Raw genomic sequence first — 17,064 nt, forward strand, 5'->3', positions numbered from 1 at the left:
GGTTAAAAAATAATTCATATAGAAGAAAACAAGCCCTTGACTTAAGGTTATGGGCATTAAGAGGAAGTCAATTATAGGCAATTACGCCTATCAAACTAATTTGCTCGTTGAAAAGGCAAATAATAGCATTTACCTAATCCCAAACCTTTTTGCGTATTTGTCATTTCGTATTCTCTCCTCTTCTCCCTCCTTGCTAATGATAAAAAATTGCACTTGCTGCATAAATACCCAGCAAGCGCCGTGGATCTTGCGACACTAAGGAGTGGCTGAGTAACATCAAGCTTGCAAGATTCTGGCCACCATCTATATTTGAATACCAGACCAAAAACAAAGTAAAAAACATTATTTTTTCTTTAAGCATTCAACACTAAGACAATAACTTCTATATTAAAGGTAAGTTATTATTTCTGTGTTTCATTTAGATTGTATTTTGCATGAACTTTTAATAATGTAATTTGTAAAGTCAGAAACCTATTTAATAACGCAGTACTAGGAGTCATGATGATGAACAACATGTAGTTACTCATAGCAACTAATCAGCAATGAAAAGTTTTTGTTTGATGTTGACTTCTGCTTTTTGCTCATTGCACATCTTACTCAGTAAGCCTTATGTGTTACGTTGTTTTGTTCTGAAGACAGCTTTAGTGATAGCAATTTTTAACTGACAGTGAAGAAATGTATTTCTTGCCTAATTTGCATAAAATCAATATTGCCACTTTTCAGTGATATTGTAAGTATGGGTTCTTTGCAATGCTCAAGATGCTGTTCAACATTAATCTTTTTTTCTGATTGGCTTAATATCAAATGCTTTTAGACTTCTGTTGAGTTTGTTTTTTATTTATTTATAATTCAAATGATATAACGGGATGGTTCAAATAGCAATGGTGTGCTTCAACCCACAACAACCAATCATACATCAATCTTTATATTCCACTTGCTAAGGGTGGGCATATAAAGGCAGATAATATATTATATTGTATTATATTATATTATCCTGTGAAACCGATCAGTGGAAACATATCTGTCCATCCTTACACATGTCTGTAAATGCTGGCACAGCATCCCTGTGTTATGTTGATCTTTTCATATATACACATATATAGATGTGAAAGTAGCAGAACCCTATGCCTGCGCTAATGAAATTATTTGCAGGCATAGGACTTCTCTCCTATCATACCTATATGTGTGTATGTGTGTAAATACATATAAGTGTGTGTGTATATATACCCCTATACAGAAGTTCAGCAGTTATGCCTGCCTCCAAAGACGCCCAAAAAATTGCCAAAAAAATGCCTGCATCAAAAACGCCCAGGTGTGTTTTTGCGTTTTTTTTTTTTTCGGGCATTTTTGGGCGTCTTTGGAGGCAGGCATAACATCTGAACTTCTGTATAGGGGTATATATACACACACACTTATATGTGTTTATACACATACACACATATAGGTGTGATAGGAGCGAAGTCCTATGCCTGCAAATTATTTCATTAGCGCAGGCATAGGGTTCTGCTACTTTCACACCTATGTATGTGTATGTGTATATATACATACATGTGTGTGTGTATATATACCCCTACACAGAAGTTCAGATGTCATGCCTGTCTCCAAAGACATCCACAAAAAAGCCCAATAAACGCCTGCAACAAAAATGGCTGGTTGTGAAAATAGCAGAGCCACTATCCTGCTCTACTGCAATTCTAATACAAACAATCTTTTTTTTTCTGGTTCTGGACATGCTACAGAGCTGAAACTTCACAGGTACACTTTTTAGACCCCCCAGACACTAAATCCAAAGAAATCTAATTTTTTTTTCAATAATTTTTCAATAATTGGCTCTCTATCAAAAATGACAATTTTGGGAACTTTTTTTGTGTGATTAATAGTCCCTGGGGCATGACCCAGAACCCTAGGCACTTTTTAGGGGCATTTATTGGGTTTTAGGGCTTCAAAATGGTGTTTTTTGATTACCGAAGTTCGGGCCCCATTGATTTCAATGGGGTTCTGAAATCCGGGCCGAACTTTCGGGAAGTTTGGGTGTTCTGGTCAAACCGAACTTTTCAAAAGTTCGATCATCCCTAGTTATAACCTATACATAATAATATTCAGTTATATCTTGTGAATTTAGTAATGCATCCAGCTCTTTTTTAAAGCAATCTTCTGAGCTGCAAGAACTAGTTCTTCAGGGTATCTATTACATATTTCCACAGTTCTTACTATGAAGAAGCCTTTCTGTATGTGGAGGTTAACTCTCTATTTTTTCAGACATCAAAGGTGTCCTCCTGTCCTTTGAGCTGACCAACACATAATTGAAGTATATGCAAATTAAATGTAAAAGTTTAATATTTCTGTTGAGGCAGTCTTTTGATTCAAGCACCCCTGCTACTCATTATAGCCACATCTTGCTCTGCAGTGGCATTCTGGTTTATTCAGAACAAGCCCCCAGACTGGTGATTAGTTACCTTAGGAGCAGCATCAGTCCCAAAATACACTCACCTCCTACATGTATGTTGTCCATTAGTGTATGTGCAATGCAACAGAGCTTGAATGGTTCCTAGGGCTAGTTTTTCCTCTAACAGTTTGAGTCCTGTTTTGGAAACTTTTCAGTTATAGTTGAATACATGAGGGTGATATGAAGACAAACTGAGGTACTTACACTAGTTCCTATTTAAATTATGGTAAATTATTTTTAACTTTATTTTTATATATGTGCCTGATGTTGAGCTAACTGAAAAATCCCACAAGTATAATTATTGCTTAGCTAATGACATGTACATCAACTGTGAATAAAAAAAAAAGATTATTTCTGATTGTTTAGCATAACGGCTTAACTTTTTACACTTCCATGTGCCCTAAAAAATGAAGCCAATATGTACACCGTGTAAAAGATGAACAAACCAAATCTCACATGACTTTGTTGTTCTGTAGATGCGGAATTTACAGACTCTGTTGTGTGTCTCTTTTCTTCTCTGTGCCATGGCAACTGAATGTTTTGGCTACACGATAATGGTAAGAAAACATCCCATAGACTTTAGTCAAGGTCATAATTTTGTTTAAAAAATTGTATCCTTGCGGTGGGTTTACAATGGTTTAGTGCTAAAGAATATAACATTTATAATGGGATATATGGTGGCATGTACACACACACACACACACGTGTATTATATACGGTATATAAATATATGTGTATATATATATATATATATATATACAGTATCTCACAAAAGTGAGTACACCCCTCACGTTTTGTAAATATTTTATTATATCTAATATATGATATATACATATATTATATTTTATTATATCTTTTTTATTTAAAGTAGTGAGTGTACAGCTTGTATAACAGTGTAAATTTGCTGTCCCTTCAAAATAACTCAAAACATAGCCATTAATGTCTAAACAGATGGAAACAAAAGTGAGTACACCCCTAAGTTAAAATGTCCAAATTGGGCCTAAAGTTTCAGTACTTTGTGTGGCCACAATTATTTTCCAGCACTGCTTTATCTCTCTTGGGCATGGAGTTTACCAGAGCTTCACAGGTTGCTACTGGAGTCCTCTTCCACTCCTCCATGGCGACATCATGGAGCTGGTGGATGTTAGAGACCTTGCCTTCCTCCGCCTTCCATTTAAGGATGTCCCACAGATGCTCAATAGGGTTTAGGTCTGGAGACATGCTTGGCCAATCCATCACCTTTACCCTCAGCTTCTTTAGCAAGGCAGTGGTCGTCTTAGAGGTGTGTTTGGGGTCATTATCGTGTTGGAATACTGCCCTGCGGCCCAGTCTCCGAGGGAATCATGGTCTGCTTAGTATGTTACAGTACATGTTGACATTCATGGTTCCCTCAATGAACTGTACCTCCCCAGTGCTGCCAGCACTCATGCAGCTCCAGACCATGACACTCCCACCACCATGCTTGACTGTAGGCAAGACACACTAGTCTTTGTACTCCTCACCTGGTTCCCGCCACATACGCTTGAAACTATCTGAACCAAGTAAGTTTAACTTGGTCTCATCAGACCACAGGTTTTGGTTCCAGTAATCCATGTCCTTAGTCTGCTTGTCTTCAGCAAATTGTTTGTGGGCTTTCTTGTGCATCATCTTTAGAAGAGGCTTCCTTCGGGATGACAGCCATCTAGACCAGTTTGATGCAATGTGCAGTTTATGGTCTGAGCACTGACAGATGACCCTCCACCCCTTCAACCTCTACAGCAATGCTGGTAGCACTCATATGTCTATTTCCCAAAGACAACCTCTGGATATGACGCTGAGCATGTGCACTTAACTTATTTGGTTGACCATGGCAAGGCCTGTTCTGAGTGGAACCTGTCCTGTTAAACCGCTGTATGGTTTTGGCTACTGTGCTGCAGCTCAGTTTCAAGGTCTTGGTAATCTTTTTAAAGCCTAGGCCATCTTTATGTAGAGCAACAACTCTTTTTTTTTAGGTGCTCAGAGATTTCTTTGCCATGAGGTGCCATGTTGAACTTTCAGTGACCAGTGAGAGCGATAACACCAAATTTAACACACCTGCTCCTCATTCACACCTGAGACCTTGTAACACTAACGAGTCACATGACACTGGGGAGGGAAAATGGCTAATTGGGCTTAGGGGTGTACTCACTTTTGTTGCCAGCGGTTTAGACAATAATGGCTGTCTGCTGAGGTATTTTGAGGGGACAACAAATACAAGGTGTACACTCAATACTTTACATTGTAGCAAAGTCTGATTTCTTTAGTGTTGTCACACGAAAAGATATAATTATATATTACCAAAAATGTGAGGGGTATACTCACTTTTGTGAGATACTGTGTGTGTGTATATATATATATATATATATATATATATATATATATATATATATATATGTGTAATACGACCTTTTTCATTTTTCCTTCACACTTTTTCCTCCTGCACTGCTGAAAAACTTAAAGGAACACTTTTTTATCAGAGTATAGCATCAAGTCATTTACACTCCTGAGATATTAATCTGGTCAGTAAAGTAGCAAACATTTTTTTTCACCAGTTTCAGCTGCTTTGGTGTTAATGAAATGAACAACAGGTGCACTAGATGGGCATCAATGACACGACCTCCAAAATAGGAATAGTTCTCCAGCTGGAGGCCACTGACATTTTTTTCCCTACTCATCTTTTCTGACTGTTTTTCACTGGTTTTGCATTTGGCTAGGGTCAAGGTCCCTACTGGTAGCATGAGGCGATAACTGGACCCTATAGAGGTTGCACGGGCAGTCCAACTTCTCCAGGATGGCACATCAATAGGTGGCATTGCCAGAAGGTTAGCTGTGTCCCCCAGTTCAGTCTCAAGAGCATGGAGAAGATTCCAGGGGACAGGCAGCTACTCTAGGAGAGCTGGACAGGGCCATAGAAGGTCCTTAACCCATCAGAAGGATCAAGGTCTGCTCCTTTGTGTAAGGAGGAACAGGAAGAGCACTGCCAGAGCCCAACAAAATGACCTCCAGCAGGCCACTAGTGTGAATAAAAAGGAAAAATAGTCCTACTATTTAGGACTATCTACAGCGCTTGCTAAAACAATATAAATATATGCAATATTCTTATGAATATAAGTGCAAAAGTGCAAATACTGTGCCAATTAATTAATCCAAAATTTGTCAATTTATAAATATACCAATAAAAGTCAATCCCAAAAGTGCATAATCAAAAAAGTCATAAAAATCAAAAAACCAATGTTCAGTGTTTGTTCCTTTTCCTGGGAACTGTGCAAGTGCTCACAAAATTCAATGAGTGACAAATAAAGTGCAGGTGCTGGGTGCCTTCTTCCCGTGCAGCAATTTATAAATTGGGTGACTTACCGAATATAGTGGGCCTCATATACCTTATAGTATTGCGGCCAATCTCACTTGTTGGTAAGTCCCCTTTAAGATCCTCCTGTGCCGATGGTTGTTTTCTTCCTTATCCCTCCATGAGGCAGCTCCATGATGTAGGATTTAAAAGGATAAAAAGCTCCAGATAGTGTATTATTTTTTATAAAGCGATTTATTCAAGTAACAAGTAAAAAGTATGTCAGCCACCAGTTTAAGCGGATCCCGCAAGAATCCCGCTATGGTAGTATCCGTGACAGTCAAACAGTACCATGCAGAGTGGCGAGCGGAGGTAATTCCAGCTTGCGTTCCAAATGGGTGTCACGTATCACGTTGTGCGGTCCACGTTCTGACGCATTTCGTCACATCCGGTGACGTTTTCAAAGGGTAAATACGTCAGAACGTGGACCGCACAACGTGATACATGACACCCATTTGGAACGCAAGCCGGAATTACCTCCGCTCGCCACTCTGCATGGTACTGTTTGACTTGAACATTGTTTTTTTGATTTTTATGACTTTTTTGATTATGCACTTTTGGGATTGACTTTTATTGCTATATTTATAAATTGACAAATTTTGGATTAATTAATTGGCACAGTATTTGCACTTTTGCACTTATATTCGTAAGAATATTGTATATATTTATATTGTTTTAGCAAGCGCTGTAGATAGTCCTAAATAGTAGGACTATTTTTCCTTTTTATGATTTTTTCACACTACTGCTGCTGCTGTATTTATTTATTTATTTAATTTTACGATTTATCACTAAATTATTTACACATTTAATGTACACTAAATCCTAGGCGCGGGGAGTACGCTTCTTTTAAGTGGTACTTTTTTACACTAGTGTGAATGTCTCTGACCAAGCAATCAGAAACAGACTTCAAGAGGGTGGCCTGACAGCCTGACACCCTCTAGTGGGCCCTGTGCTCACTGCCCGACACTGTGGAGCTTTATTGGCATTGGAAATTTAACACCAGATTTGGCAGGTCTGCCACTGGCACCTTGTGCTTTTCACAGATGAGAGCAGGTTTACTCTGAGCACATGTGACAGACGTGAAAGGGTCTGGAGAAGCCGTGGTGAACGGTATGTTGCCTGTAACATTGTTCAGCAGGACCGGTTTGGTGATGGGTCAGTGATGGTCTGGGAAGGCATATCAATGGAGGGATGCACAGACCTCTACAGGCTAGATAATGGCACCCTGACTGCCATTTGGTATTGGGATAAAATCCTTGGACCCATTGTCAGACCCTACGCTGGTGCAGTCGGTCCTGGGTTTCTCCTAGTGCACGACAATGCCTGGCCCCTGTGGCAAGAGTATGCAGCCAGTTCCTGGAGGATAAAATAATTGATAACATTAAATGGCCCCCATGCTCACCTGACCTAGATCCAATAGGACATCTCTGGGACAATATGTTTTAGCCCATCCAAAGCAGCCAGGTTGTAACTCAATCTATTCAGGAGCTCAGTGATGCCCTGGTCCAGATCTGGGAGGAAATACCCCGGACACCATCCGTTGTCTCATTAGGAGCATGCCCCGATGTTGTCAGGCATGCATATAAGCACATGGGGGCCATACAATCTACTGAGTATCATTTTGAGTTGCTACAATGAAATTTCAGCAAAATGGACTAGGCTGCTGCATCATTTTTTCACTTTGATTTTTTGGGGTGTCTTTGAATTCAGCCCTCTGTAGGTTGATAATTTTATTTCCATCAAACAATGTGGCATCCTTTGGATCCTAACACATCACCCAGTCCATATCAGTATAGATATCCAGCATGAGATTTTTCCCCATTAAGATCTGATGTGTTTTCATAGTGTTCCTTTGCGTTTTTTGGGCAGCATCTATCTATCTATCTATCTATCTATCTATCTATCTATCTATCTATCTATCTATCTATCTATCTATCTATCTATCTATCTATCTATCTATCTATCTATCTATCTATCTATCTATCTATCTATCTATCTATCTATCTATCTATCTATCTATCTATCTATCTATCTATCTATCTATCTATCTATCTATCTATCTATCTATCTATCTATCTATCTATCTATCTATCTATCTATCTATCTATCTATCTATCTATCTATCTATCTATCTATCTATCTATCTATCTATCTATCTATCTATCTATCTGTGTTTTCTGATGATACAAAGCTGAGCAGGGCAACAACTTCACTGCAAGATATAGAAACTTTACAAGAAGACCTGAATAAAATAATGGGGTGGAAAACTACATGTCAAATGAAGTTTAATGTTTTAAAATGTGAGGTAATACATTTGAAGGCTAAAAATATGAACACAAGTTACTCGCTAGAGAGAGAACCTCTGGGGGAATCCAGGATGGAGAAAGATCTGGGTAGAAGTAGTAGTAGAAGACAGACTAGAAGATAGACTGAGCATGCAATGTCAAGCTGCAGCAAGCGGACTATTAGCATGCATTAAAATGGGAATTTACTCCAGAGGTAAAACTATAATTCTACCACTTTTTAAAACTCTAGTTTGGCCACATCTGGAGTATTCCATCCAGGTCTGGTCATCAATCCTCAGAAAGGATGTGCTGGAACTCAAGGGAGTCCAGAAAAGGGTAACACAATGGATAAGGGGACTGGAGGACCTCAGTTACGAGGAACGATTACAAACATTAAACTTATTCCCTCTGGAGAAGAGATGCTTGAGAGGTGATACGATAGCGATATTCAAATCCAGTACCTCAATGGTGATCCCAGCATAGGAATACAACTATTCAGTATTAGGGAGTGTAAAAAGGCATACAGCCATTTATTGAAACTAGAGTCCATCTGGCTCAACCAATAAAAAACAATAAACCGTAAAGAAAACCCAACAATGCAATCCCATATACACAATCCTATACCCGCAGTTGATCCAGAGGAAGTCGAAAAAAACCCCAGCAAAGCATGATCCAATTTGCTACAGCAGGGGAAAAAAATTCCTTCCTGATCCCCCGAGAGGCAATCGGATATTCCCTGGATCAACTTTACCTATAAATATCAGTACCCATTTATATTATGTACACCCAGGAAAGAATCCAGGCCTTTTCTACAGCAATCTAGTGAGCTAGACAGAACCAACTCTGGAGAGTGTCTATTCCGCATTTGCACAGCTCTTCTGGTTAAGAAACCTTATTTGTTTTCCTCTAGACATAAAGAGTGCCCCCTTGACCTCTGTGTTGACCTTAAAGTGAATAACTCAACACCAAGTTCACTATATGGACCCCTTATGTATTTATATATGTTGATCATATCCTTCCTTAATCTCCTCCTCTCAAGAGAGAATAATTCAGTTCCTCTAAGCTTTTCTCATAGCTGAGCTCCGCCATGCCTCTTATCAGTTTGGTTGCCCTTCCCTGCACTTTCTCCAGTTTTCCGATATCCTTTTTAAGAACTGGTGCCCAAAACTGAACTGCATATTCCAGATGAGGTATTACTAATTATTTGTACAGGGGCAAAATTATATCTCTCTCTCTGGAGTCCATGCCTCTGTTAATACCAGAAAGGACTTTGCTTGCTTTCGAAACCACAGCTTGGCATTGCATGCTGTTATTTAGCTTAGGATCTACCAGAACACCCAGATCCTTCTCCGCTATGGAATCCCCCAGTTCTACTCCACCTAGTATGTATGATGCATGCATATTCTTAGCCCCCAAGTGCATAACTTTACATTTATGAACATTAAACCTCATTTGCCACATAGTTGCCCAATGAAACCGTGCATTGAGGTCAGATTGTAAATTGGAAACATCCTGTAAATTATTCCACTGCAAAGCTTGGTGTAATCTGCAAAGACTGAAATGGTACTTTTAATCCCAGACCCTATATCGTTCATAATTATATTAAAAAGTAAGGGTCCCAACACAGAACCTTGGGGAACACCACTGATCACCTTAGACCATTCAGAGTAAGAATCATTAACCACTACTCTCTGAATTCTATCTTTTAGCCAATTTTCTATCCTTTTACAAACTGATCTTTCCAAGCCTGTAGACTTTACCTTACACATTAGCCGTGTGTGGGGAACTGTGTCAAATGCTTTTGCAAAATCCAAGTATACTACATCCACAGCCACCCCTCTGTCCAAGGTTTTACTTACCTCCTCATAAAAAGAAATCAGGTTTGTTTGACAACTTCTGTCTTTCATGAATTTATGCTGTCTGTTGCTTAAAATATTTTTTTTCCAGCAAGAACTCATCTATGTGGACTTTTATTAAACTCTCCAGTATATTCCTGACTATATAAGTTAAACTAACAGGTCTATAGTTACTTGGCAAAGACTTTGATCCCCTTTTAAATATAGGCACCACATTGGCCCCACACCAATCCAGTGGTACTATTCCAGTCCTTAACGAGTCCCTAAAAATGAGAAACAAAGGCTTTGAAATTACAGCGCTCAATTATTTTAGGATGCGTGGGTGGATGCCATCTGGTCCAGGCACTTTATCCACCCTTATTCTGCCTAAATATTTCTGGACCATATCACTTTTGAGCCATTGTGGAACATTTGGGGCTGTGTCAATACCATCCTCATTATAGTCATGAGCTCCCCCATGCTCCTTTGTGTGTACAGAGCTGAAGAAAGTATTTAATAAATGTGCTTTCTCTTTGTCCCAATCAACCACTCCTGATTATTTTGTAAAGGGCCTACATGCTCAGATCTAACCTTTTTACTATTAATATATTTGAATAATTTTTTGGGGTTCGTCCTACTATCTTTTGCAATCTGTCGTTCATTTTAAATTTTTGCATCCTTGATTTTCTTTTTACATATTCTTTTATATTCTTTATAACAATTAAACAGTGATAGTGTTCCTTCACTTTTATATTTTTTAAAAGCTCTTTTCTTATTATTTATAGCTTTTTAAACTTTGGCAGTGAGCCACATAGGTTTTATTTTTAGCCTTTTAAACGTATTACCCATGGGAATATACTTTGCAGTGAGTTTGCATACAGTCTTTTTGAAAAATTCCCATTTCTGTTCTGTGCTCATTGATGCCAATATTCCCTCTCAGTCTCAATCCTGGAGAGCAGCCCTCATCCTGGGAAAATTTGCTCTCTTAAAGTTAGGTGTTTTTATATTTCCTGTATGCGTTTTTTGCTTACAGCTAACATTAAATGAAATCATATTGTGGTCACTGCTACCCAGATGTTCTTTTATATGAACATTATTATTAAGCTCTGCATGGTTTGAGATTACCAGGTCAAACAGAACATCATTTCTAGTGGGGGTCTCAATAAACTGTACCATAAAATTGTTTTGTAATAGGTTTATACACTTTTCCTTTTAACTGTTCCAGCAGTGCCATTACTCCAGTCAATGTCTGGGTAGTTAAAATCCCCCATTATTATCACTGCCCAAGCCCTTGCAGCCCTTTCTATTTGTGCCAGGAGCTAAATCTCCACCTCCTCATTAATACTGGGAGGTCTATAACAAACTTCAATGATAATCTTTATATTACGCACACCCATGTACATTTCCACCCATACTGCTTCAGACTCATCACACTCTCCATCAACTAGGTCCTCTTTCACACTCACTTTGAGATCACTTCTCACATAGAGACAGATACCAACACCCCTCCGTTTTACCCTGTCTTTCCTAAAGAGAGCATAGCCAGAAATATTAATAGCCCAGTCATGTGAAGAATGAAGCCAATTCAATCATAGTTCTCCTCGTGCACCAGAGCTTCCAACTCACCTATTTTGCTTGGCAGACTTCTGGCATTGGTACACAAACACTTTAATTCATTGTCACATTTTGCACACTTATTTTGCATATTTTTAATTTTAGTACAAATAGTACAATGTCCAATGGTTGTTTGTACCCTGGGAACCTTCTTATCCTCTGCCATATCTCTCCCCCCATCTTTCCCCATTCCCCATTCCACCCTTCAATAGGGGCTGACCTGTCTGCCCCATTATAATCTAATTCACCCCCCCCCCATGCCTAGTTTAAAAACTCCTCCAGCCTTCCCATAAACCTCTCCCCTGGCACAAAAGACCCCTTAACCTTAACTCCATAAGGTTAACCTTAAGCTGCGTAGGAAGTTTTTCACTGTCAGGGCAGTAAGGATGTGGAACTCTCTTCCACAATCGGTGGTGTCAGCAGCAAGTATTGATAGTGTTAAAAAAACTCTTGGATGTGCATCTTAGTGAACACAATATACAGGGATATGGGAGGTGATTATCAACACAAACACCCACACACACAGGTTGAACTTGATGGACTAATTTATTTATTTAACCTTGCCAAATATATATATATATATATATATATATATATATATACACACACACACATACATATATATACGGTAACTATCAGCCATGTAAATAGTATGTACTTATTTCCAGGTCCAGACAGCAGGTACAGTTCTTAGCTCCTTGTCACATCTTTCCTTTTACATGATGCTTTCTCTATTTGTACCTAGCATTTTTTAATCAGGGCTTTTCTAACATTGTGCTTAGTGATTTACCTTAACATTGTAGTATAAAAGCTCTTTCCTGTTTTCAGGGTGTACAAATAAATGATATGGACAAATTAAGTTGAGTGTATACACATTTATGTACCTGCTATTAAATGGTAAATATGAACTCCAGGCAAACAGCTAAATACACAGATTAAATAAAGCTCATATAAGGGTTGTGTTTTACCTGCCAAAGGATTTGTATTTCTGTTTTTACACTTCTGACATTTTTTTTTACAGCTCTGTTACACCTGATTTGTCTTTGCTGCGGTCAGGTAACACTTTCGGATCTTCAAGAAATTTCTGCAAAGATTCTATTTAAAGGACAAATTAAAGGATGTTGATAGCAACAATAATGCTAATATAATAGAGTAGTAAACTTGAACCGAGTAGTAAACGAGTAGTAAACGTGGCATGAAATGGCAATAATATAATAAAAACCCCAAAACAACAGCTAATTTCTCAGCTCTAAAATGTTAATCATCAACCATAAGTCGGTTAGTAACATATCAAAGAGGAATTCCAGACAGTATTAAAAAAAAAGAAGTCAGCAGCTACAACTACTGTAGCTGCTGACTTTAATATAAGGACACTTACCTGTCCAGGTATCCCATAATATTGGTACCCCTAGCCGATCTGTCCATTAGCTTCAGGTGCTTGCGTCTGCATTCTTACTAAGGGGAACAGGAAGTGAAGCCTGTTTTTTAATATGCATGTGCGAGTCACTCTTTTCTAAATGGTCCCGCTGTCTTCTGGGACCTGTGTGTCTCACAGAGGGCAGTGCGGCGAGGAGAAGGGGCTGGAAATTCAATAGATTACCGCATAGTTGTGCAGCGACCTTACCCTGAAATGGGTACCTGTTTTTGACAGATATCCGCTTTCCCCTCCCCCCTCCCCCAAACAAGTGCCAAATGTGGCAGTGGAGGGTGCAAACAAGCGAAGCTTTCAAAGCTTTAAAATGACAAAATTAAAACGTTAAAGTGAAAACCAGAAAATAAGAGATAAATGACAAGATAAGTCACTTGAACAGCAGTTGTCATTGGCACTCAACTACGTCAATTCGTTTTTCCACTCAAAATCTTTGTTCAATGAGCATTCATCATGTATTTCTGCCTCTGTAGGACCTTCAGGTAGGGTTGACTATTACTGACAGATAAAGGTTCTCATATTTAGAAAATAATCTGAAGAGACGGAATGTATGGGCAAGTATCCTAAGCTCTGTGAAAGGGTTGGCGCAGCATCCCTGACTTGAATGCCTATTATTCATGGATGAGGCTTGTCGGGTCAAGGGGAAGTTCCAGACAGACTTAAAGGACCCTAATCAAACTTCAGCTCCAGTGGGCAGCTGAAAACAAATTAAAGATTAACTTTGTATTTGTGGGGGTGTCCTCCTTTGACCTCTGCAAATACCCATGCTGGCGGGGATAACATAGCTGAGATATAAAAAGCCTTCGGATTAGTGAACTTGCCAGCATCCACTCATATGATATACTGTGCTTGTTGTGGGCTGTACTAAGACTTTAATGACTGACGGTAATATATTTTATTTCAGTCAACCAACACCAATCTTATGGCTGCCTAAAGCGATCATACCTCTTACCACAATAGAAGGTGCTATGAGATGTACCTGGCTATCGAATAGGCAAACCCCTTGTGTTTTTTCAGACCTAAGTGTCATTTCACTCCTCAACATGCTGATGCTCCTGAAGAAGTTGGCACATCTTTGTGATCAATAATGAGCATGCCAGTTGTTTTTAACTTACCACTAACCTTCACACTGAAAAGTTAATGCAGGCAGTGTGTAGAACTATAGTATAATTAAAGCAAAATAAGTTCTGCCCAGTACTAACAATAAACTTCCACCTCTTGATAAGCCCCTCCTTCTGTCTATTGTTCCTGATTTTTCAAGTAAGAACATTTGTCAATGGTCTCTAATTTTTTGAAACAATCTTGGATTAAGGACTCTCTAAAACCCCATTGTTTCTAAACATCAAGAAGAAGTCTGGGAAGAGTACACTGGTTTTTAGCTTGTACAAATTTGAACAGTTGTTTAGGGCACGTGTACATTAAAAAATGTTTTCTGCATATGAAATGTTGGCATGAGTTAGAGGAACATATTTAAATTAGAGATTGACCGATTATTGGCAAAGCCGATATATCGAGGGCCGATATGCACTTTCCCTGATATATCGGAATCGGCCACCAAGGTGACCGGTATTGCCGATTTTTCGGACAGTGCTTGTACCGGAGTGATGCCTGCAGCTAGAGGCATCCCCCCGGTACCGGCGTCCAAAGCCGATGGTCGGCTGTCTTGTAATGACAACCGATGCAGCTGAGAAGCCGCTCGGCTGTCATTAGAAGGAGCGGGAGGAGACGTTCCCCCCCCTCCCTCCGCCTTCTGCAGCTCTCCCGGTTCTCCTGTCCCACCGGGAGACCGGGGCAACCAGCCTGCACGGCCGCCGAAGACCCAATTAGAGACGCATTCGGCTCTGATCGGGTCTCCATGCAAAAACCCGGAAGCGATGTCATGAGTGACATCACTTTCGGGTACTGTCTGGTACCAGATTAAAAAAAATGACAGCATTCAAAACAGCCAAACTTGGCGTTTTTAATGCTTTAAATGCAGAGGAGGAGTTTGGGGTCTTTTAGACCCCCAGATCCCTCCACAAGAGTACCTGTAAAGTAAAGTAAAAAAAAAAAAAAATTAAATGTTCAAAAATATCGGCCCACATCAGCCGATACCGATATGCATTGACCAAAATATCGGTATCGGCAACGAAAAACCGATATCGGTTGATCACTAATTTAAATATATATTTCTGTTTTGTTTTTGGTAACTTACTGTATCCTAGCACCCAGTCTGACTCTTAAACCTAACCCTAATCCTCAATAGTAGCATTTAGTCTCTAAACAGACTTACAATAGCTATAAACCTATACACCTTTTTCCTACCAGCATGAACTGTAACGTAACTTATCAATGCAAAACAGTTTTGAGCTGTAGTAAAAAAGGCAAAAAACTATGGCAAAAATCCTATGCTAAAATGTTGACTTGAAAAGGTTCAACTTTAGGCGATGGAGCAAAGTGCATCAGTGCTTGAAGATGCAGCCTGATATAACATTGCCATCGGGCTCATAGCAAGGTAGGCTGTTTGTGATATTAAAAAACAAAAAGTACTTACTGGTATGAATCCTACATCTATAAATCTACACCTATTGGATTTCTATTATTTGATCTCTTCCATCTATTTCACCTGTATTTTTAGCCCAAAGACAAACGAGGATGGACCTTGAACAGTGCTGGTTATCTTCTTGGACCTCGTAAGTATAGCTTTACACCTGCTTTCTTGTGTTTTGTTTGTGTTGTGCCTTTATTTGTTTTCAGATTCATAAAGAATGGTTAATAAGACTTGTAACAATGAAACCTCATGTGCACTGGACATTTAGCCATTTCTCCTAGATGCCGTTCCTCCTGGCAGCAGTGTTTTGGCATAAAAAACGATTGACGATTGTAAATGCGTGCTAGCATTCGGGTACTTTAAGATGTGCCAAGAACTAGGGATTAATTAATTTAATTAAAATGATTTGACGCTCAAAAACTAAACGCCCCTAGCGTTAATGTGTTTTTAGACACATTCAATGCCGCTGCTCCTGGACTTGGTGGATTTTTTCGGCCTCTGAACACTTATGTGTGCTTGGACAAACAGACTAACATGCAGGGACAGTTAGAGGCAGAAAAAAAGATGCTAGATGCTCCTAACAACAGCATTAAAAACATCCAGTGTTCTTGAGGCCTGAAAATGCTTTTTCAACCAACAACATTAAAGGACTTCTCAATTTGTGTTAAATATTTGATAAGTCATGTTTAACATTTAAATGTTTGATAGATCATGTAATGTCTACAACCAAAATAACAATACTTGTAGACAAGTTTTCATTGAACACTCATCCCCTCATCTGTCTCAATCTCAAAATTCTGCACAGTAAAGCACATTATTCTTCTGTAATGCCTACTCACTGATCATGGGTGCAATGCTTTCCAGGATTCTTAGGGAAAAACTAATACATGCACATTTTTTTTTTCCCTGCAAAAATATGTGAATTTATTATTTTTCCCCAAAAGCGGAACTTATCCTTGAACTATTTATACCCACCTCTATCAGAATTGGTCCCAGGACAGAGCCTTGGGGAAACTCGCTCACAACTACACACTGTATTACCACCCTTTGGATGCACCCCAGTAACCAGTTTTCTATACAGGTGCAAACATTTTCATCCATGCCAATAGACCTCAGATTGTCAAATAAACAAGTTTGGGCAATTGTTTTGAACACACACAGTTTTTATTGATTTATATGTTTTTTTTATCAATTTACCTTTATTGATTTTGATCATTTGGCGCAGCAATATTGATTTATCTTAATTGTATTGAATGCTTTGGCAAAATCCAGAAACACCACATCCACAGGCCTTCCTCTATCTAGATGACAGTTCACTTCCTCATAAAATTTTAACAGATTGGTCTGGCAAGAATAGTCTTTCATAAATAAATGCTAATTATTAATAATGATACTCTTTTCATAAGCAAATCCTTGTATATAGTTCCTATAAGGGCCTGTTCACACCATGAATCACACAGGAATGTGCTGTGAATCCCTATGCAATTACCATGCGAACCAGATGCAGTACAATTTCAGTCTATTAATTTAAATGGGCTGAAATCGTATCAGATCGAACCAA

The 17,064-nt window shown here is 38.9% G+C and overlaps 1 protein-coding gene across 1 annotated transcript in view; it reads left to right on the plus strand.

Moving 5' to 3' along the window:
* The first annotated feature begins 232 nt into the window (after positions 1 to 232).
* Positions 233 to 17,064, plus strand: part of LOC309568689 (galanin peptides-like) — a 39,601-nt gene continuing 22,769 nt past the window's right edge. Inside the window, exons 1-3 of the mRNA XM_082274429.1 lie at positions 233 to 393; positions 2,923 to 3,003; positions 15,591 to 15,645. Coding sequence (XP_082130555.1) covers positions 2,923 to 3,003; positions 15,591 to 15,645 — 136 coding nt within the window. The 5' untranslated portion in view covers positions 233 to 393. The remainder of the gene's footprint in view (positions 394 to 2,922; positions 3,004 to 15,590; positions 15,646 to 17,064) is intronic.

The sequence above is a fragment of the Pelophylax lessonae genome (assembly GCF_965119305.1).
Source record: "Pelophylax lessonae genome assembly, chromosome: 12".
Lineage (NCBI taxonomy): Eukaryota > Metazoa > Chordata > Amphibia > Anura > Ranidae > Pelophylax > Pelophylax lessonae.